The sequence below is a fragment of the Serinus canaria genome, chromosome 2 (assembly GCF_022539315.1).
Source record: "Serinus canaria isolate serCan28SL12 chromosome 2, serCan2020, whole genome shotgun sequence".
NCBI classification, from domain to species: Eukaryota; Metazoa; Chordata; class Aves; order Passeriformes; family Fringillidae; genus Serinus; species Serinus canaria.
In genome coordinates, this window is record NC_066315.1 from 126,741,463 (window position 1) to 126,764,184 (window position 22,722).

The 22,722-nt window shown below is 38.3% G+C and overlaps 2 protein-coding genes across 2 annotated transcripts in view; one reads left to right on the top strand and one right to left on the bottom strand.

The window, feature by feature from the left end:
• NECAB1 (N-terminal EF-hand calcium binding protein 1) overlaps positions 1 to 3,086 on the top strand; it is a 51,649-nt gene extending 48,563 nt beyond the window's left edge. Inside the window, exons 12-13 of the mRNA XM_050971860.1 lie at positions 1,771 to 1,848; positions 2,814 to 3,086. Coding sequence (XP_050827817.1) covers positions 1,771 to 1,848; positions 2,814 to 2,955 — 220 coding nt within the window. The 3' untranslated portion in view covers positions 2,956 to 3,086. The remainder of the gene's footprint in view (positions 1 to 1,770; positions 1,849 to 2,813) is intronic.
• A 6,920-nt stretch (positions 3,087 to 10,006) lies between these two features.
• Positions 10,007 to 18,621, bottom strand: C2H8orf88 (chromosome 2 C8orf88 homolog). The gene is made up of 5 exons (XM_018914787.3): positions 17,842 to 18,621; positions 16,911 to 16,987; positions 15,455 to 15,539; positions 11,883 to 11,989; positions 10,007 to 10,215 (listed from the first exon to the last, which is right to left on the bottom strand). Exons 1-5 carry the CDS (start codon positions 17,927 to 17,929, stop codon positions 10,177 to 10,179), a joined length of 396 nt encoding a protein of 131 aa, XP_018770332.1. The 5' UTR covers positions 17,930 to 18,621; the 3' UTR covers positions 10,007 to 10,176.
• Between the last annotated feature and the right edge of the window lie 4,101 nt (positions 18,622 to 22,722).

Genomic DNA, 22,722 nt, shown 5'->3' on the forward strand with positions numbered 1-22,722 from the left:
AAGATGCTAAACAATCTTTTCAGGCTTGTTAGCTCTGCAGGTCATCAATTCATGACTTCTGGAAGCTCCTAGGCTGACATTCTTTATTGGAAAAATCATTTGCCATCCTTCATTTATGCTCACCTGGAAATGGAGCAACTTATCAACTTGTTCACCAGTTCTCTGCTTGGAAGAATTCAGAATCTTCCCTTTAGGCTGTCACTGTAAAATTTTAATTCATAATAAAAAATTGCAAAAATTAAAAAGCAAAACTTTCAATGAAACTGTGTTTCTGCTTTGCTCCTTTTAGAAATAATAAAACATTAGAGCTGGGTTAAGAATAAATTTTAGTGGCTTGCCACTCTACTTAATTTCTGAATTTAACATAGTGGAGGGATCTACTAGCATACATACTATAGACCATTATGAAAAAGATATTTTTGTGATGTGTACACAACACAGAATATTCCCATCTAGTCAAGGGCTTCAAAGACTGCCTCTCACATTCCTGATGTATGAGTCTTGTTGCTATGAGATTATCACAATTAGGATTTTATCAGTAGTGTTCGCAGAGACCAGGAAAGAGTGATCTTTCTGCAGTGGTTCACTTGTAAAGGCAGACTGATGAGGAAAATAAAATTATCTTGTTGGCTAAGAGATGGAGAAATACCCCAATAAGAAGTCCTGCCAGTCTCCTCCCAGAAATAAACATCCAGCAAAACACTGCAGTGACTGCAGATTTGTAGGGGAAGAGAGATGACATGACTTCAGAATGCTAGTTAGCAAATGGTGGCAGAAAGTTCCTTTCTTTCCCAAGTTTACAGACATTTGGTAAGTCTGTAATGCCACCTAATGGATGGGTTTTGCTGGAGCTATAATTGACAGGGACTTGTTTTTTCAACCAGCTTTTGATATTTTGGCCATTTTACCATGCACTTTCACATACAGCAGGAGAAAACCAATAAATCATAAAACATTGCTGACTACATTATGAAGCATAAGCTGAGACCAGTTTTCAGCCACATCATTAATGAGGCCAGCAATCTCACACTTGGGCACATGGAAAAATCTGTATATATATTTTCTCTGCTATTTATCTAAACACCAATTTGAGTACCCAAGTGAATAAGTACCCCAAACACTATAAAGTTTTTATGCTCAGGACAGTAAGCAGGATGATTCTGTGTAGAGGATGAACAGATATTCTGTGGCTCATTTTTCACTGCTGAGAAACTGTTACTTGAATAACTTAAGAACAAGTAGCTAGGATGCAAAATATTATTTTAAAAGTGTATCTGCAGCAGATGTCAGCCTTTATGGCTTTTTGCTCCACAATATGTACATTATTTCATTTACTCCATTTGCTTTCAAAGCACCTAAATTCTATGACACTTGGATGCATCTCTCATATAAAAGGAAAACTTCTACTTATTAGATGATCTTCCCTGAACAGCTGTTTGATTAATTTTCTATTTAATATTTGTTTAGATAAATTACACTATTGGAGCAATATGAAAAATGATTTTCATAAAATATTACCTAATAAAAATAAATATACAAAGTTTTTTATTTTTAAAAGCTCAGATAGTATGTGATCACTATGATCACTCATTTGTTAAGTTTATTAATTGGGTTGGTATTGGGTTTTATTTTCTTGTTTTGTTCTGTGGGGTATTTTTCAAAAATCACTGCATTTGTTCCTAATGGTAAGCAGTTAGGAATAAAATGTTTATGTCAAATAATTTTGGTTTGTTTCATTAAATTAATTCTATTCTATTGTGAAATTTTTAGTGTTTCCATACAGAAGCTTTCAAGTAATTTCCACTTCATTGTTTATGAGTTCTGGGAAAACAGCAATGCCTGGAATAGGTAAGTTTCTGGACTTTTTGATGGCTTTCTTTTTTTTCTTTTTTTTTTTTTTTTTTTTTTTTGGTAATACATAAGTTTTGAAGGTTAGAAATCAATTGTGTGGAAAGGCTGAGTATAAATTACTTTAAATACTGCTAATTGATCTTGAATATACTGAAACATAAATAAAAATGCCAGAAAGACAATGGTGATTATTCAAAGCAGAAAGAGTCTGAAAGTTAGTACATAAAAGATATAGCATTAGGGAGATGTTAGTTCATCAGAGACAGAAAACCAGGAAGACAGCAGTAGCACCAGGTTCAGAATAAGGAAGGAGAAATAAAAAGATGTAATTATTGAAAGAGAAGATGTGCAAGCCCACAGCACACATCAGTAATTTGGGAAGCTCTCCCAAAACTTCCACATCACAGGAACCCATCCAACAGTCTCCTAGAGTGTCTCTTTTGGGCCCAAAATAGAAGTTATTAAATATCTTACCAGCTAAATTCTAGCCTCTGGCAGGCAGCTGACTAAGGAACTGAGCAGAGACACGAGGATTGTCCTTACCTACATTTAGTTACAGCACTCAAATACACCAACCCTATGATCCTAAATCTGTTGAAAGACCCTGTTCTTAGGGAGATGGAGCAGTCTCTGGCAGCTTTGTTGCTTTCCTTTCAAACAAAACCCCAGTTTTCCTGGGTTTCCTATCACAGACTCAGGAACACTGGTAACATGTCAGCACTGTACTGGGTCACAGCCAAGAGATGAGCATCAGACTGACAGCGAGCTGCACAGAAGAGAACCTGGGTTTATATATCGTGCAGGCACTTCATAGCTTATCTGGTCTCCTCTCCCACTGTCACTTCAGTTTTTAAGCACAGAATCTCTGTACAGCATTAATTGTGAAATTTCTTATGCTCATTAAAAAAAAATTGAGCCCCTTTAAAAAACCTGTTGCATTTTTACTTTTTACAATTATTTAGCCACCTTCAAATGAATTACAGCAAGGCATTCCAGAGAAGTAATGTGGATTTCTTGGAAACTCCAGAGCTCATCACAACAATGCTAGTGCCTGGTAAATACCAACTTTTCACTTTTTTTTTTTTTTTTGTTGTATGTGAATGATTCTATTAGTGTGTTCCATATGCAAGACCACTCCATAATATCACCCTTATTCAGATCTTCTTTGGTAATGTATAGAGGAGAAAAGGACCCCAAATGTTTCTATTTGAACCACAGAAATATAACATGCATCAGCAAGGAGATGACCCATAGTTCTTTATTTTGCATAGTGTGAAGGTACACCAACATACAGTATTTAAAAAAATATCTGGAATAAATAATGCTATTTGTGAATGGTAAAATAGACCCCATTAAAGATTTTCAAGGAAAAAAAATGCTTTCTTATTAAGACTTCAATTTATTCCTTCTAGCATTGACTAAAGGGAGGTTTAATTACCAATAATTGATATTTACTAACCAATTTGTTAAGCCAGGTGGTGAAGATTCCAAATTATTATTCTTAATACAAACCAATCAGCATGTAACATCTTTCTCCTAGAAATAGGAGTTAAAAGACACAGTGTAGGTGCAGGATGAAGCAAAGAAAGCATCAATCCCATATTCACAGAGAGAGAATAGTAATTTTTTTTTTTATTTTAGGGAACACAAATCTATTACAATGAAGCCCTAATTTCCTATGTGTCTTAGTACAGACTAAATTGAAAATAATAAAACTCCACTTAGTAGAAAAATAAATGTAGTCCTGTACCTGGGGATTGTCCTTAAACCAGCCAAGACCTCATGAGCCTGATGTGGACACAAAATTATATGCCAGGGATTCCTGGAGAATCAGGAAATTGAAATTAATGAACCAAGTATCTCTGTAAATCTTGTATCTTACTGAGATATTGCTGAATTTAAGACAAACTTGATTGTAGGAAATAATGAAGCCTTTTTCCAAAATCCTTTGTGTCCAAGAGACCACACAAGAGCTGGCAGTGTTCCAGGGTTGTTTATTCACAGGTAAAGTACAATTAACACAAAATAAAATGTAAACATAATGTTTAAGTGCCTAAATATGGAAGTGTCTGAAATTGGATTCCAAGTACCCATTAAAGCATTTACTCTGCCTGCTAAGAAGGATTGCAGTCTGCAGCACTCTGTTCTGGCAGACAGTTACCATAGAAACAGCATTTCTCACTGTGCACTCCTTGCTGGGGTTGGGGGGGGGCAATGGGAATTAGTGCATTCACAGTTCTTTGTACAATATTATACATTACCTGTAATTTAGAAATCTGTGCAATTATTTGAACTCTGTTTCATGGAAAGAGCTTCCCACAACTGATCTATACATATCATATTTCTGTTTGAAAGACAGAAAATGATCTTGAAGTCAAAAATGATGGCTGCAATCCCACCAGTACACTTTACAAAAGAATTTTAGACACCATAAAGTGATATCACTGTAAAATTAGAAGGAAAAAAACCCTAAACCTGTCTGCAGTTAGAACACAGGCTCTGTTCTAAAAACAAATTTACCCTAGCTGAGAAACTTCCAAACTTTTTTTTACACATTTGGGTAGATAAGAACTGAATCAATGCAAATTGTAACCTGAATCTGATTCATTCAAAGTTTACTCCCTGTAAGTCTTTACAAATTAACTAACATTAGTTAATTATATGCACTTATATGGCCAAGAATGATTCAGGAAGAAAGTTTTCAATACTGTTTGATCCAGTATTATCCCCCAAAAAATTAATTTACTATCAGTTAAGAGGAACCACAAGCTACTCATACACCTGTTAACTCACCCAGTTGCTTCAGCCAATCTACCAGGGTGGCATGAATAATTCAGTTCACATTCAGTGAATGTCTCATTTTTACACAAAATCTGGACTTGAGGACCCTAGAGAACCTTTGGGCAAAGAAAACAAGATAAGGTGAAAACATTGAACACTTATAACACTATAACCCATGAAATAAATAGCTAAATTGGCATTTTTGGGGCTGAAACATCCACTGATGATTCAAAGACTACTAGGTTTATAGTCTCAATTTAGGTAGGACTTGAGTATTTTCTCTTCATGTTTCTACATAAATAATATTTTTCATTAAAATTGCATTAATAGAAGCATTTATGGATACATATATAAGAAATAAGTTCTGCTAATGAATTTGTGTAGTGTGACACCTACGTAGCCTAGCCCTTTACTAAGGGCACTTGGCATCTCAGATACGGTCCCAATTTCTTTCCTTCCTTCCCATCTCTCTCCATAAATCTTGTGGTTCTTCTCTGCATAAGGTTCCATTTCAAAAGGCCAAAGACTAGAGATTGTGGGGAAGAAATACAAATTGGTTTCACCCCAGCACTGGCTATAATCTGATGATTACAGAGCTTTTTATGGGAATGACATTTTGCAAGTCCATCAATTCTCTTACTTTTGAGGACAAAAAGTTATTAATTCCTAGAGTTGTATAAAAAACCCATCAGATTTGAATAATGTCACCAGGAAAGCAAGTCATTAAAGCTAACACAACCACCCAGGGAACACAGTGCTTGGGTTAAAAACTGACACACACAGCAGCACAGGACTGAGGATTTATTTGGTTTGCTCTCAGGGCGCTTCATTCTATGCAGCTGCACCTAAGACACATTAATGTTTCTTTGGATGTTATCAAAAAGGGATATAATTATTGTGATAAAGCCACCTTCCCACCACTTACACTCAGATCTCCCAGTATTCTGAGTATTTTTTCTCACCAGTATCAGCTGCATATATAAACATATAATTATATATGTTATAGGTATTTTATTTAGAATTTTTACCAGAGGTTGAAAAAGAAATGAAATTTATACTAAAAAATAAATAAACTCTGCTCTCTTTCAGCATCGTGGTGGGTCCTCAATAACAACTAGAAGCTGTGGTTCCAAGTAATGTTAATGTTGTATTGTCTTTCATTACACTAACATTCATATTGCAGTGTACAGGTGAAATCATGACACCATTTGTTATTATGGATGGGGTCTTTTCCACTTTATCCCTTCTAAAATCTGTAAAACTGTGCATTTATTACCTTTTCTTCTTGTGACTAGTTCAGTGAAATGATGCATTTTAAAAACTGAAATAAGACAACTATGATAGACTATTTTCTGTGACAGTCCAAACTGTAACAGAAAAGTATGTCTTGAATGCATGACTACATATTTGTGAAAAGTTTTATTACTGCATTAGTAAACAGCCATTACTTTCTGCTGCTGTGGTCTCCTTTAAAAAAAAAAAAAAAAAGACCTGAAGTATGAACCTGAACACACATTTTCATACATGTCTGCAGAGAAGCTGTAAGTCATTAGTGAAAAGAATAAACATAGGGAAAACTCTTTGTGCTAATACAGAATTTCCCCCAGGATATTTTCTGCTCACCACAAGACAAGTCAGCACTATCTTCTCTTAACAGATTCTTAGCCCTTACCCTCCCAAGAGGAAACATATCTGCCTATCTCTTGTCACTATCGATCCCCAGACTGAACACTGCACAACCTCGACATCCTGACCACTCAGAAAATATTTTCTTTAGATCTTTGACAGGTCACTGCAAAATCATTAGAGAAACTGCACTTACAACATAAATAATAAACCTTGAGCTTGTTTGGCGGTTGCTTCTAGCAGGGGGCAGGGCTACTGTATACCCCTGACCAATGAACAGCACCATCTCCATGGGGAAGATCACCCTCTTCAGCCAGGGTGCAGCTTTGGTAGGGATGAACATGGAGCATTGAGGAGGAAGTGGACAATCACCAGGCCAGCCGGGTCAGCTCAATCAACCTGGTCATCAGTGGGTGACAGGGGTTGCAGCCAGACTGCCCTCACATCTCCCCTCCCAGGGGTCTGGGGGTCCTGGTTGATTGAATAGGAGCCAGCAGTGCCCTGGCAGCCAGGAGAGCCAACCCTGTTCTGGGGGGCATCAGGCACAGCATCACCAGCTGGGCAAGAGGGGATTGTCCCACTTTGCTCTGCACTGGGGCAGCCTCACCTTGAGCGCTGGGGGCAGTTTTGGGCATAATAATATAAAAGAGGCATAAAGCTAATTAATAGTATCCAAAGGAGGGCCATGAGGATCATGAAGGGCCTATAGGCCTGGCCATACAAGGAGTGGCTGGGGTCACTTGGTTGGTTTAGCCTGGAGGAGACTGAGGGGAGACCTCATTGCAGTCTGCACCTTCTTCATGAGGAGAAGAGGGGAAGCAGGCACTGATCCCTTCTCTGGTGACCTGTGACAGGACACAAGGAAATGGCATCAAGTTGTATGAGGGGAGACTGAGGTTAGGCATTAAGAAAAGGTTCTTTACCCAGAGGGTGGAGGAACACTGGAACAGAGCAGTGGTCACAGCACCAAGCCTGACAGAGTTCAAGCAGCATTTGGACAATGCTTACAGGCACACAGTATGAGTGGCAGGGCCAGGAGCTGGACCTCAATGATCCTTGCAGGTCCCTTCTAGCTGAAGATATTCTGTGATGCTGTAAGACCTGGAAGTAGAATACATGATTCCCTGGCAAGTCATGGTGTTGTCACCTGCATCTGAGGTGTGCCCTTTCAGCCCAAGAATGGGCAAACAACCACTGTAAGCTCACAGCTCCACAGCAGGTTGACAAGCTCTGCATGCTACATGACCACTCTCTCCATCCATTTAGCAGTCTAAAGCTACAAACAGTACCCAAAAAGAAATTGAAAAGCCATGTTCAATAAAATACTGTCTTGTTTTATTTCTTCCCAACAAAAAAAGTTACCATATGTAATTGAAAAGGGGGAATTCCAACCACAAACAAGCAGTCTTCATTGCAGTAAGGGCCTGTATTCCAGAAATCACAACAAGGTCTGAGCTCAAGATTAAGAAAGGGATCACAATGAGGTCTCTGCATGCGACCAAGGCAATTCGGTTATTTTATCTGTAGTTTTGAGGCAAGTTATTTGCCTAAACAAAGGCATCTAGTGCATGTGAGTTACTGTAGAGGATACCAACTGGTCTCCAGCTCCCAGCTGAAGATGACACGTGTTACCTGTAGTTTGTCTGTCATTCATGCCAGGCTCATGCAGCATGGGGGCTTGAATTCCAGGTGAGTCTCAGATGCCTACCTTTAAGCAACTGAATCAAGCCCTTTGCCAATAAAGTTCATGAGGCCTGGGTTCTCCACACAAATGTGGATGTCAGAGAGGGATACCTACACATCTGAATTTACGTGCCCACATTACCGACAAATTTCACCTTTATCTCTCTCACTCACTAGCTCAGTGAAAGTGAATGCTTTAACACCGAAGTCCAAGCCTTTCCTCTATTGACATGATCCAGCTACCAATCTGTCCATTTGTAAAAGGGCACTGAAATTACCCTCACAAATTACATACATTACGTATAGGTTTAAAGGTTTCTTGTCTTAATCAAAGTAAATCTACTCATACTGCTGAACAATTGGCTGCTGTTTTTCCTACGCCAAGATGTTAGGCTAGTGTATAGCATGGGGTTTTTTGTCACTACTGACCTACCAACAAAGGAAATAGTGACATGTGACACAGAATCAGGGAAAATCCTTAAGTAAAAAATGACATACTACACTAAAGTTGGTAAAAGTTTTCATTTTCACTGGAAAAAAAGTATTAAAATCATTCTTACAATAACCTGCTTTAGAATTTCATGTCAATTAGGTGCTGGAAGGGTGAAAAAAGTTGTAGGAGGTCATATGTCCTTATAACTATAGTAACTCATCTTTGTATATATACTAATATGATGAATCATACACAAGAAAAAGTTTGAGAAGTTTCACTTAGGAGTTTTGAGAGGTAAACACAGAAACTGTCTCTAACACATATTGGGAAAAAAAGATCCATATGACTCACTCTAAGAAAATCCCGGTGATTAAAAACTAACCAACAAAAAGATTTGCATCACTCAGGAAAAGAAATCTAGCACTGATCCAATGCAACTTGAAAAGTTTTTGCATTACTGCAATTGCCATTTAATACATCCTCATTTAGCTTTCGTTATCATTTGTGACAGAGGGTAAAAAATTGCCTGCAGTACCCAAATGATGTTAATTATAGGTCTAAATACACATTCAGAAGTTAACTTTATTCATACAAGATATTTATGATTGCTGCCTATCAACTGATGGATGCTTTTGGGAAGTACTTGAACTACTGCTTTCCACTTCAGTATTTGATACCACAGTCATTTAAGAGAAATAGAGAGAATTAAGTCTGCATTGGCACACCCATTTACCCATGTAAGACACAGAATTAAAATCTATCTTGTTCCTCAGTTTTTCCTATTACTTTCTGTCACTCGTGTGCCGGGGTCAGGGCAGGAACAGACAAGAGGCAGGATCGTAGCAAAGGCGAAGAAGTGCTTTATTCAAAAGAACCGTGCGGTTTTTATAGAGTGGTACGATGGATTCTGTTCTATTGGCTAACGAACAGAAACATCTTTCTCACACACTGTCCTTGAGAGGAACGGAAAAATAAAGCAGAAAAACAGCACCTGCAAATTGCTTATACTCAACAGGTTATCACATCTTTCCAGCTCCCTAAAATCTCACAAGCTACTGTGAGAAATGCTTGCCGTTTCTCTCTCCCTGTCCCATGGCATCCACAACCTTCCACTTTTCAAAGTCAAGAACACTGGAAAATTATTTACAAAGAACTTTAAGGAATGCAATGCATAGGCAGGTCTCCTGTTCTTATGCAGAATGTGAGAAAATTCCTCTTGTTAGTGAAATTATTACTAATAAGAGACTTCATACCTGGAAAGAAGGTATGTGTATCAACAAGATATTAAAGAATATCTTGTGTCAGGATGAAGATTTCAAATTAAGAAGAAGCAAGTTAAGTTTTGTCAGAAAAAAACCTCCAAAAAACCCTCTCTACTACTAGAGGAGTAGATACGGTATCTAAGACATCTGAGATTTGACACAGCCAGTACTTGTTGTTCCACCTTTACTTCTGGAAGGGAGTTGGGAGCAATCAAGAAGTCCAAGTCAAGTATTTATTTAGAATTTATGGTCAGGCAAAATATCTGGCTACATAACACAAACAATTCAATGACAAAATTCTGCCACACCAATATGTAAAATTATTTATTTTCACTTTAATCATATTGCCATTTCAGGCATTACAAATTAAAGGTTTGTCTCTTAAAGCATTCAGGCAATTACAGGAAGAAACAGGCATTTTCATAGGTTTCACAGGGTCGTACTTCCATCTGCAGGCACCCAAGTACCTTCAAAAATCTTGAAGACCTACATCAAATGTAGGTCCCTTAGTGACAGACCTTGGATCTTCCAAACAACATGTCACTTCTTGCAGATGTCAATGAAAGGTTTGTTCTTCACCTGTAAGACAAACCAACCCTCAAATTACTTCTATTATAACAGATCACTTAAAGTTTTCATTTCAGTCTGCTTGTAATTCTTTTCTACTCCACGTACATTTCACAATTTGGAATTTTTTTATTATAGCAAACAGTTCTATTTTCATTAATCATAGCAACTTAATCTAAAATTTTTCTACTGTGTGTCAACACAGTAATAACATCTGTTCAAATGCTGAGCTATGTATTGGCAGCCCTGATCCCCACATCTGAAAAAAAACCCCAGTGTCCTTTGGGACAAATGCAGTCCACAGTCCACCAACTGTAACAACTTCATCTCCCTTCTACAAGTCATTCTAGGAAGTTTTCTTCATCTGACAATACAACTTCTACTCATTAATGGGCACATACTTCAGCAATGGCTTCAAAAATTCAGAACTAGGGAAGTCTTAGATAGGCATGAACTGTCTGAATACTCAGTTCAGCAGCAAACTGTTGAAAAGCACCTGCTCCAAAATACAAGCTCACTGACACTGTAGGATTGTCTGCTTGTCATTAGAAATTTATTTGCAGGCCACCTTCTGCCACTTTTAAGCATCATTCATTTGATTTACACATGCATCTCGTCAATCCCTCTGGTTTCTGTGCAGAAAAACAGATAACAGGATCAATCAATAGGGTGGAATTTTGGCTGAACTAGGTGATCTCACTGATTTCTGGGTAGGGGCCCCCCTTTTTCCTAGGAATGTAAACATCTGAAAGCATACAGATTATCAAAATTTGCCACTCTTAGAAACCCAGGTGGTGGGAGAGGGGGGAAAGCTAGGAAATTAAGGAGCTGAGACTTCCAAATCTGAAAGCAGGTTTTCAAACAAACAAAGCTTTCATCTTGAGGGAAAATAAAAAGATATAAAAAGTAAAATCAGGGAAAGGTGATTATGGTCACATATTAGTTAATTTTTGTTTTCCAAAGGACAGAAATTTTTAAAGTTTAAAAATGCCTCCAAATGTGGCCAACAAAGTAACCATGTAGATATACTTTTCCATAATAGGAATCCTATTTCTAGCAGAACTACATCCCAATGGTCTCAAAAGCAACCTAGTATGTAGCCTAATTTGATATGATGTTTACACAGAATATTTTCCCACAACTGGGGTCTAGAATGTGATCTGGTAGATGTTTTCTCCTAGCATATGAAGTTTTTGAGGATTATTTCATCACAAACATTAAGACAGCACACATGGATATCCTTCACATTCATTTCTACTAATTTCTCCCCAAAACCAAAGACCAAAGATAATGATAGTACAAACTGCATTGAGCTCATGAATGGTTTTGCAGTGGACACTGATGCATAAACAACTCAAACAGTGGATTAACGTTTTTTCCAAGCTGTAAATTTATCAAGATTGTTCTCCTCTATTTTGAAAACATGGAAACATATCTGATCTTTTTCCTGAAAACAAATAAAAAACCCTTTCCCTTTATATGGTAATACCCAGGGTAAGATGTCAAGTATCAACTGAAAGAGTTACATACAAAAATTGTGTTGAATTGCTTAATCTGTCCTATGAAGGTTTTACCAATTTGACAGGCCATTTTGAAGGAAAATCCTTCCAGTCAAATGGTTTATCAAAACTTCCATGAATGATTTTAAAACTTCATTTACCACAAAAGAACACACTTACTGGCTTTTCAAGTACAATTGGGTGATCAGGAAGAAACTCTGGTTTCTTCTGAGAGAGAGAAACATTTGAAAGCTTCAGAAGGAAATCTCTGCTGTATTGGATCCTTTCTGTGAATATACAAAATCACTAAGTTCAACATTCTTGTTTAAGGAATTAAGATTGGAAATTGAGAAAAATTATTTGGTAACCTACAGAATAGTAGAAATGCTACGTGTGGAATATAAAAATCAGTTTTAAAAACAGAAGTAATTTAGGTCATATCTTGCATCAGGAAATTCTGAAGTAAATTACAGAGCATTTCACTTTAACTGTATCAAACTGACACAATAAAACAACTCAAAAGAAGAAAGAAGGTGAATCCAACCTTACAACAGACAGACTCCCTGTATCTTGCTCTAATTAGCAGAAACAGCACAAACTGGTCTTCAAAGCCACAAGAAAATCTGTTTATACCTCACTCCAAAGTGGCACCTATTTCTAAGGGACAAATAACAAAAATGGGATGTCTCTTTTCTTGGAGCTAATAGGTTAAATGTCTTTCAACACCTAAAAGTAACGACAAGATCTGTTGCACATAAAATGGCAAACAGATTAATAGCAGTGAAATACTTTTGAGGGATTATGTTGGATCAACAAGTGTCAGAGCCTTTGCTCAGAACATGTAGGCTTCTCATTTGAGTTTACATCACTATGGCATAGCTTTGGATACACTGTATGTCTATATTTAAGCTGATATTCTCAAACAAGAGCAGAAATAAGAGAAAAGGAATTAGGCAAATAAGGAACAAACCTTATCTCTGGTCCTTGATGACAAAGAACCATATTGCTTTAGAAATGATGGGCTTCCTGCAAGATTGTTACACTGTCACCTGATGGACAACAGTTTTTGTTTCTCAGACAGTAGGATGTTGAAAAGAGAAGCTGCTATCAATGATGACACAAATTTTTTCTGTCTTTGAACACAAATGATGCAGTAACTGGTGAACCTAAGGGAGGGCATGTGACTTTGAAAAAAAAAACAGTTTAAAGAATACGAGCATACTTGAAAACTTATGTCTTGCTTTTACCTCCCTTTGATTAAAAACCTATGAAGATGATGACTTCTGTAAGGCCTTTAACACATCTCCCACAACATCCTTCTCTCTAAATCGGAGAGATGTGGATTATATTGGGGGACTGTTCAATGTATGAGGAATTGGCTGGACAGTTGCATCTGATCTCACGTTGGAACAAGTGCAGAGGAGAGTCCCTAGGCTAATCACAGGGTTGGAACACCTCTCCTATGAAGACAGGCTTAGATAGTTGGAGAAGAGCCTGGAGAAGTCTCTTGGGATACTTTGGGGCAGCCTTCCAGTACCTAATGGGGGCCAACAAGAAGGCTACAGAGGGACTTTTCAGAGGCATGTAGTGATAGGAAAATTTTGTTCTCCTATCTAACCTAAACCTGCTGTCCTTCACCTTAAGCTGAAGGACAGCAGGTTTAGGTTAGATAGGAGAACAAAATTCTTTACTGTGAGGATGGTGAGGCACTGGAAAAGGCTGCACAGAGAAGTTATGGATACCTCATCCCTGGGAGTGTTCATCATCATGCCGAATGGGGCTTTGAGTAACATGGTCTCCTGGCAGGTGCCCCCAATCACAGCAGGGAAAGAACTTGATGACTTTATAGTCCCCTACAACCCAAACCATCCTATGATCCAAAGAGTAGTGGTCATGTTTGGATGTAGATCAGTGAGTGATGAATGGAATCCCTCAGGGATTCAGACTTGGACCAATACTATTGAGTATCTTCATCAATAGCAGCCAGTGAGATCAATGGCACCCTCAGCAAATTTGCAGGTAACACCAAGCTGAGTGGTGCAGTTGACACACCTGAGGGACGGGATACCATCCAGAGAGACCTGGAAAAGATCATGAAGTGGGCCCATGGAAACCCCATGCTGCACTTAAGAATTGCTGAGACAGATAACTGAAAGCACAGTACCGCTGAAGAGATACCAAATGGAAATTATTATCTGGAACCTAAAGTACAGCTGAACATCAACATAGTTCTAGAAGAAATTTCACTGGGCAAGGAAAAATAAGAAGAAAACAAAAGACTTATTTGTAAGCAGTAGCTGAATAGTAGGACCTCTAAAGTTGCATAACTCGGAAGGAAAAGATTACAACTATCAGCAAACAAACAAAAGCCCTTTGAAAACAAGTGTGAGAAAAAGTCTGACAGTGTGGAGAATTGTGGAGTAGACTCAGGGAGGCGTCACAGGCAATTAACCACTGAAAATGATCCAAAGTGTTGGATTATACAAGAAACCAGGATCTGATGAGAAGCTGTTTAAGATCTTGTAGAACAAAACAATCTCTACCCACCACAAGCAGAATCGATGACAAAGGATCAGAAAGAAATCACTAAACAGACAGAACTTGACAAGTATGTCATCTAACTAGATCCAAAAACCAGAACTCTCTTCTATTTATGAAGATCAAAAATAGAAGAAATGAACCTGGCTTTAAAGAAGATACATGGAAGACTTACTTTCAAGTCCCTTTCAAGTAAAACACAACAGAACCAAACTAATGCTCAAGAACCTGAGAGATGGTAACCTCACACTGACAAAAATACGAAAGCCTCATTAAAACCTAATAGAATTCTTTCAAATTTTGAGTACAAATAGCAAAAGAACAAACTACATCTTCAGCAATTACTTAAGGATTGGAAATTACAGATGGATGCCTGATTACAGGCAGACACAGACAAATGAAATTGTCTCAATAAACTGGGGACCTAACCTGGGTCACTGATGCAGTTTCTGTGACGTGTTTAAGAATGAAGAATTATATAGGAAGCAGGGCAGGAAGTACTGAGAGAATGCATTTGAAATCTGAGATTATCCCTTAATGAAAAAAAAAAAGAGCAAAAATGGGCAAACTACCATTTCTCTATGAGTACAGTGGCAGGCAGTACAGAGAGAAAAGCGTAAGGAGCAAACCTTAAGGACAGTACTGACACAGAAACAAATAGTCTAGAATTAATCATTAAAAAAATTAATACATATCTAACCACCCAAATGCTATTATTTCAGAACCAGGCAAGGAAGCCAAAATGCTGAGTTCTTACTTTGATTACATTCAACAGTCTGTATGTCTCAACTGAGCCCTGCAACAGGCTAAAGGATGCAACTCAAATCTGTACTTCTACACACAAGAAATCTATACAAAGTCAGGATTTAGTGTGAAGAATTTTTTTTTTTATGTTTGGGGTCTGTGTTTTTAGGGGGTTGGCTGTGCTTTTTTGCTTGTTTTGTTGGGTTTCTTTGGGTTTTATTAAGAGTTATATCCCTATATGCAAGCAGCTGTACAGCTTCCACTGGTAGGAGTGGAAGTTTTCTACCTCAGTTATGGTGAATTTTTACACCTTCTCTGAAGTGTTATATGAAAAGCAGAAAAGTTTCATACTGCTCTCCAAACAATGCACTGGCTGATCAAAAAGAAGTGCAGCCCACATCACTTCAAAGTTCAGCTGTCCACCATCCAGAAAATACAGTCCTGACACAGCTCCACATGCAGTATTTTACCTTTTTTTTCTCCTGATTCATGTTGTTTTGGTTGACAGAGCATCATAGTTTGAGTCAAGATCTTCACTTCAGTCATTTCAGATGACTAAGATAGGAAAGAAAGTTATGAAGTTTATTTCCTTTAAGCATATTAAAACAAGGATACATGTTTCTTAGTTTAAAGTAACATCTGTAGGACAGTTTAATTTGAACCTGTAGAATGTTACTCTTGATTACATACAATAAAGGAATAAGACAATACAGATGAACATATTTGAGAGACAGATATTTTTTACATAGAATTTTACAGTGCTATTGCTAGTCTTTAAAAAGAAGACAATTATCCCTTCCTTTTCTATTATCCCACCTAGAAAGCACCACAAGCTGCTACATTTGGGAACAGTAAAAGCAGGAAGGCTTTTCCTTAAGACCAAAGGATGGACTTGGATTCTTTCATTTAGCAAAAAGGAGATGGTTAAAAGTATTATTCAAAAGTCTTATCCATATGCTACATTAAAGAAAAAGTAAAGAAAATTATAAAAATTACAGCTATACCTATATTAAGCAAAGGCAAAATGCAGCTACATGTAGATAAATACTGATGAAACTGAATATTACAGCACTGATGACCAGAGGCTTATTTAGAAGGGAGTAGTTTGTTCTCTTCAATAATTACTGCTCAAGAGACAACTCTAAGTGTTAATTTCCCTATGTTGGATCAAAGATGGGCTCCCAAGACCTTGACTTTTTTTTAAAATTTTTTAAAGTCAAAGGCAGCTTGCAGAAGACTAATACAATAAAGAAGGCCTATTGGATTACTAAAACTCTTCTAAAACAATAAAAAAATAAAGTAAAAATTAAGGGACAGGTATTTGTTCTAACAAAAATCCCCATCTATCAACACTCTGAAAAAAAGTTCAAATCAGAATCAAGAGACAGTTAAATTCAAGCTATGAAACATGAAGCATTCCATTTGGAAGACTTCAAACTTCATTTTCCAGCAAACAGCTACAACCAATTTCAAATCTGCAAATCATATTCGTACCATGTCCAAAGTCAAGCACTTTTGGCAATAAAGCATAAAGTTTTATGATGTTTGCTGTCTCAAAGAATTTGTGCATGTGCTAACAATAAAAAAAAATTCTAATTTTATTATTTACACATATTAAGTGAAGACAAAATACATGTACTCTAAGTTTAAGAGAGCTGACTCAGATTCAATGAAGACTAAAGAAATGCCACACAGATTTTTGTAAGAATCTTAAATTCCTAAGCTGCATTTTTCAGCTATTAGTGCATGCAAATACCAGGGAAAGGCATTCCTGAAACTCATACTTCTTTTCAACAGTTCTGACACTGCTGGTTTAAAACATTCAGAGTCGAGGACACTCCAAGCTGGAAATAGTTTTCATTTGGTTACATAACAGATCAGCTGACCTCCAATTTATAAATAATTATATATTTCCTCAATACTCACCCAGTTAACCTTACTCTGCAAACATACTTCAGTGCTGCTGGGTAATTCAGTCCGAATGTTTAATGCAATGGGTGATGCTGGTGAGCATAAAACATTAAAAAAAAAATAATTTCAACAGCCACCACAATATTATTTTGTGATACTTGCTCCAAGAACATTCCTTACTGCTTATACAGTATTATATAGGCATTTATTCACAATTTAGAAGCTCCACATCAGCACAGGAGCCCTTTTCCATTTCTTTCATTAATTTCATAAAAAGTAAAAATTTATGATGTCACTTAGCTTCAGTCCACATCAGCACAGCTGATGACTTTCTGGCCACCAAAAATTTCTAACTTAACAATAACAACTGTAGTACTGCAATAGCTAGGCTTTAATCTATAGAAATCTAAAAAAAAAAAAAAAAATTTAAACCAAAAAAAATTTAAACCAAAATCTTCACACCTGACATAAATACTGCATGGTTGTTTTTCCTGAAGTTTTTTGGGCTTTTTGTTTTGAATTTGTGTGAAAGCTAGATAAGAACAATGCAGTGCAGTGTACTCTAAGTGAGGCATCAGTACTTGCAATAAAACCCAAATAATCTGTTAATTTGTGTGTATTTTATGTTTTCAAAAGCAGGATCAGTCACCCCAAGAAATCCAAATTTAACAGAGAAGCCTGATCCAGCTTTCTGAAGCTGTATTTCAGATGCCAAGCTAGAAGAGCAGTACCAAAGAGCTCTGCATAAATCTAATACTGTTTAAATTCAGATTTTATCACAGAAATTATGTGCTAAGATCAACACACAGCAAGGTATTTACTCACTGTAGTTCAACCCAGTAATTTAAAAACAAAACAAAACAAGACACTTTACACATCCTTGCTATTTCCCAAAACAGAACCCAAACTTTGGTAAAGTGAATTGCACCTTAGCCATGCCACTTACCTTGTTTAGAAGACAGTTGATGCACAGGTCGTGCTGGCTGAAGGGATTTACCAATAAACTTTTTTGCTTCTGTAACATTTTGAAACATCGCACTTCAAAAAAGCAGCTGAAATCATTAGCATGCAGTTTCACGAATGGATGTTAAACAAGAAGAGCAATCTACCTACTCCTTGTTAGTTGCATTTGACAAGTCAATATTATATCTGGGCAGGAAAAAGCAGAAAGGTCTGATGCATCCATTTTTTTAGATGATTGAACATGCTGGATAAAATTTGCATGAAGACAGAATCAGACACTTCTCTCATTTTTCCTCCTAATTGAGCTACCCTGGCTTCTTGAGATTCTTTCCCTGTATGTCTATGTAGGCAATAGGAGAAAGGAGATGGGGACATGATGGAAAAAAAGGAGTTTCTAACATTTTAATTCAATGGGTTTTTAATTAATTAACATCAGCATTCCGCTTATCAATCTGTTGTCTGCACAGGAGTTCCTTACATATCTCATAAACTTACAGGACTGGTTTTTAATAGCTACTTTAGTTAAATTAATATGGTTTTGTATCTTCCCACTCAGTTTAGCTACTATAAAAGCATAAAAAACTGCTAAGGTGGTGCTGGGCTGAAAAATCTCACACTTTAAGTAAGCAATCAAAATGTTCATTTGTAGTATCTGTATCTTAATGGATCTCCCTCTCATTCTCATCTCTTTTGTCAACTGGGAAATTTTATTATTTGAAGGAATTTCAGCTTTTTTTAGAGAAAAAGAATACCAGAAAGAGCAACTGCCACAATATAAATGATACTGAATTTTTTCCTTCTAAGAAAGTTTACAAGACAAGGGAATAACTGTTATAACAAAAAAATTCAAGCAATAATCACAACTGCAAGGGTTACAACTACATTGTCCCTTTTCAATACAAAACAGGAAAAGAGAAGCTAGGCTATTGGTCTTTGTGTTATAAGAAGACAACTAAAAATCATCTGAGAATTTACTACATTATAATTTTTTGAACCTTCTAACATAATCAAATAACAATTTTCCAACATATGAAGTTGGAGCCCATTAGAAACCAACTGTTTCATGGTTACTGTCTGAATTAGAGCAACTAAACTAAAGCTAGGAAAAAAAATCTGGTTTGATTCTCTGATTTTCCTACCCGCTCATCTTAAAAAGAGGAAGACTTCAAAGATGTAGTCAAAAGCAGCAATAAAAATTGTTGCAGCTCAGTTAATTAAGACTACACCTATGGATGACATATTTCATTTTACCCAAATTATGAATGCTTGTAAAAATCACATTTATCCTTGACAGTGAATTTCCACATAAAACAACACTATAATAATACACATTTGCATCAGAATAGTAAAAAAAACCCCAACAAACAGGCAAGTTTTCCTTCATGCCCTGATGACAAATTATATGCACGCTTTTTAATAACAGGAAAACCTGTTGAAGAGGCTGCCTAGCTTCTAGAATTCAGCAGACTTCTATTTTTTATAGTGTTCTGACAATAAAAACAAGTTGTGTGGTGACAGCAAAACACATTTTGCTGCTCTTCCCTCACCCTCCCCCAGGAAGACTCGAGAGAAGATCTCAACAAGTTATCTAGCCCAACCTCCTCAATTAATAGAATGCTCTTTCCCACCAGTGTCAAGAAAAGTGGAGAAGGAGTCATTTAAATAGCTGAGAAATAAACTCATGAGAGTCTCTCCATGAGAGACTACTGCAGTAGGGGTGGCATCCCAAGCACTGCCCCTTCCAACCTTCCAAGGCCACACTGCAGCGCCGAGGTCATTCCCATGGGAGACCTGCCCAGCAAAGGGAAGCCTTGTGGCACCAGCAATCAGGCCTAGAAGCAGTTCTGTAGAGCCCAGGATTTTTTTTTTTAATATCCTAATAAGCTGGACATTGACAACAGGCATCTTCCACAAGCCCATCTCAAGTGTTCAGAAGGCTCTTTCCTGAATGCGTGAAGGGGATTTGACGCTATTTTCGTGAAAAATCCCCACGAGTGACCAGAAACTGACCGTCCCCCCTCGCCCGAAATGGCACCGCACTGGGAGCCCCACAAAGAAACAAAACCTCCCTCCGCCGCCCGGCCCCTCGCCCCCTGCCCAGCCCCCGTGCCCTCCCGTGGGCCGGGGGATACCCAGCCCACCTCCAGCCGCCGGCAGCGCCCCTGCCCCGCGATGCCGCTGGCCGTGGTCCCGCTGAGCCCGGTCCGTCCCTCAGCGCGGCCGGGCGGGGCGGCCTTCGCGCGGCGGCTCGGCCGCGGCCGCGTGCCGGGCGGGGCCGTTCAACGTCGCGCCGCGGGCCGGGCACGGCCGGGGCTCCGCGGGGCTGCGGCGCCGCTTCCCGCCGCTTCCCGCACCCCCCTGGGATTCAGGGCAGCGGGGCACACCTGAGAGCTGCCCTACGAGGCCCTGCCAAGGAGCAGGAGAGGCGAGCTGAGGTGCTGCTGCCCAGCTCTGTTTGGGGTTAGACCTTAGAGGGACTGGAGATGGATAACGGTGTCTCCTCCTCTGTCCCACAAACGGAGTCATGTCCCATCAGGGCCTTACAGTGAAAATTGGGAGAAATAAGGGACTTTTGAACGCAACTGTGAGGCCTCTCCAGCTAACCTCATCGAGAAAGAAAAGGGCAATTTGCAGGCCTTGGAAAGCTGCCCTCATGGCATGGGGCCGGAGGGACGAGAGAACGGGCTCTCGTTTCTCAGAGAAGTGATGGCATCCTGTATGGTTTGGAAATTCAGAGGTTTTCTCATTTTGTGCTCACAACATGTAATCAACAGTAGCAACGAACACACCCTACTAACTCTATGAGAAGCACATTAAAGTTCCCTTATGTTAGTTTGCTGGACTTCACCTTACTTAGGTTTCCGATATTAGTTAAAAGTCCTTAAGTTTTTGCTGATTTTATTTAACATATGTATTTCATATCACCTATTAAGAACTCCAGAAGTTCAGAATAGAAGGTAGCACCAAGTACATAATAACATAAATAACAAGTAATTAATTATTAATATCCAATGTTTAGGTTTATAGTCCTGTCAAGTGTATTAAGACTTATTATGTTGTTTCCATCAAGCATATTGGCTCTGCTCTGCTGCAGTCTCTGAATTTTATTAACTTCAGTATTCAGAGATTAAACTGTCCCTGAAATAGTGGCTATTATATACAAATGTCATGCTCCTACAGTCTTCTCTCTTCTCTCCTAACACATCATCTTCCAGTTGGTTTCCTGAGCTGTTCATGCATGATGTGCTATCAGCCTTCTCCTTGCAGACACTGGTGCAGCAATCTACATACTCACTAGCCCATTTGCTGCTGTTTAAGGTCTGATTAAAAGTAATTTCTGCCAAGTGAATTAGTTTATACTCAGTCCTGTTTCTTCTGACCCACCATCCATTCTCACAAGATGTAAAACAGTTGCTCTCCTATTCTTATCAACCATTCCCTTAGCCACATAAGAACTAATTATAAATTATTAATATGTAAGTGCCCATAAATATTAAATGTCTCTGGCTGTTACTCCAGAACTGTTACTGATGGGAAAGTCAGTGGGGCAACTAAAACAAAGGTATGGTTTTTCATAGGGTTGTTGTGCTTTTTGAAAGAAACTGTCAGGTGCTGCAAACCAGACTTACACAAGAGCAACGTTACCCTTCTTGACATATTGAAATGGTATCACCTACACATGTAGCAATAGGAATTCTTCCCGTGGTTTTGCATATTTCAATATGCTAAGGATGAACTAAACAGTAAAAACCCTCCCACGTGTTTTTCATAGGGGCTGTAAACTGGGTTGCTGCTGGGTTGTAAGGCAAGGAGAAGGGGCAGGAACAAAAATACAGGGGGGAAAAAAAGGAGCGTGCCAGGTATTTTGAAAGTGCCGGGAAGATGGGAATATTCGCGCTGGCAATGGCTGTGTTGCGAGGCGCTGCCCGTGCCAGCAGGAGCAGTTATCACCCCGCACGCTGCAATGCGAGCTGGCAGTGCCCGCATGGCAGCGGGGCCGCTGGGCTGCAGCCATCGCCCGCTCCCAGCAACCTGCCCTGCTCAGCAGCTTCGCCCGTGCCCAGAGAATCGTGCCTCCGACTGCGGGAAGTGGAGAATACATTAGCTTATCAGTTGTCTCCCCGTTTGTCTGGTGCTGGCAATTACACTACTGAAAATTTCTATTTCCTTTGGTTGGTATTGTTTATGTTCTTAAATGACGATAATCTAGTGTCCTCTCAAATACCTGATATATACAGTAATGAAATTGAAGGGCCGATGACAGGTCTAGCCAAGAGAGACTTACTGTATGTTGCAAAATATATATATTAAAGGATTTTGTAGCTGTGTGAATAAAATGCTTATATGTTGGAAAAAAAAAAACAACAAAACAACATCCCAAAACCAACTGGTTTTTCTATTTGATGAACTAATCAGGGAAATTGGTTTTTTTAACATACTAATTGTGCTCCTAAGGGCTGTAGATTGTGGAAAGTGACACAGTCACTCTTGTTCCCTGTACTAGATATTATTCGGGAAAGCAGAAAACATTTATTAAAGACAGTATCAATATTGCACGTGTAAAAATGAGCAATTGCACATCTAAATGAGCGTGTAATTGTAATTGCATGAGACCCTAGGTTTGTAATGGATGGCACTTAACAGCAAAGTAATGGCTTTGTGCTGAAATGAAAGGACTCTTGGGTCAGCCTGAGGGCACACTTATAGTTGCAAGTTTAAAAAGCCTTTTTCAGTGTAATTCGATACTCAGTCCTGCAGCCAAATATAATCATATTTGCATATGTAATTGTAATTTATTTAGCAGTTCTTTTTTGGGAGATTTTTTTTATTTCAAAGCCACTTTCAAAATAATTGCATCACAAAG

What these genes read in the sequence shown, in the direction of transcription:
- C2H8orf88 (XM_018914787.3), bottom strand. Translation starts at nt 17,929, where the DNA reads ATGTTTCAAAATGTTACAGAAGCAAAAAAGTTTATTGGTAAATCCCTT. An exon ending in TCAACTGTCTTCTAAACAAG is followed by an intron (nt 16,988 to 17,841) that starts GTAAGTGGCATG and finishes TATGCTCACCAG; the next exon opens with CATCACCCATTGCATTAAAC. An exon ending in TGCAGAGTAAGGTTAACTGG is followed by an intron (nt 15,540 to 16,910) that starts GTGAGTATTGAG and finishes TTCCTATCTTAG; the next exon opens with TCATCTGAAATGACTGAAGT.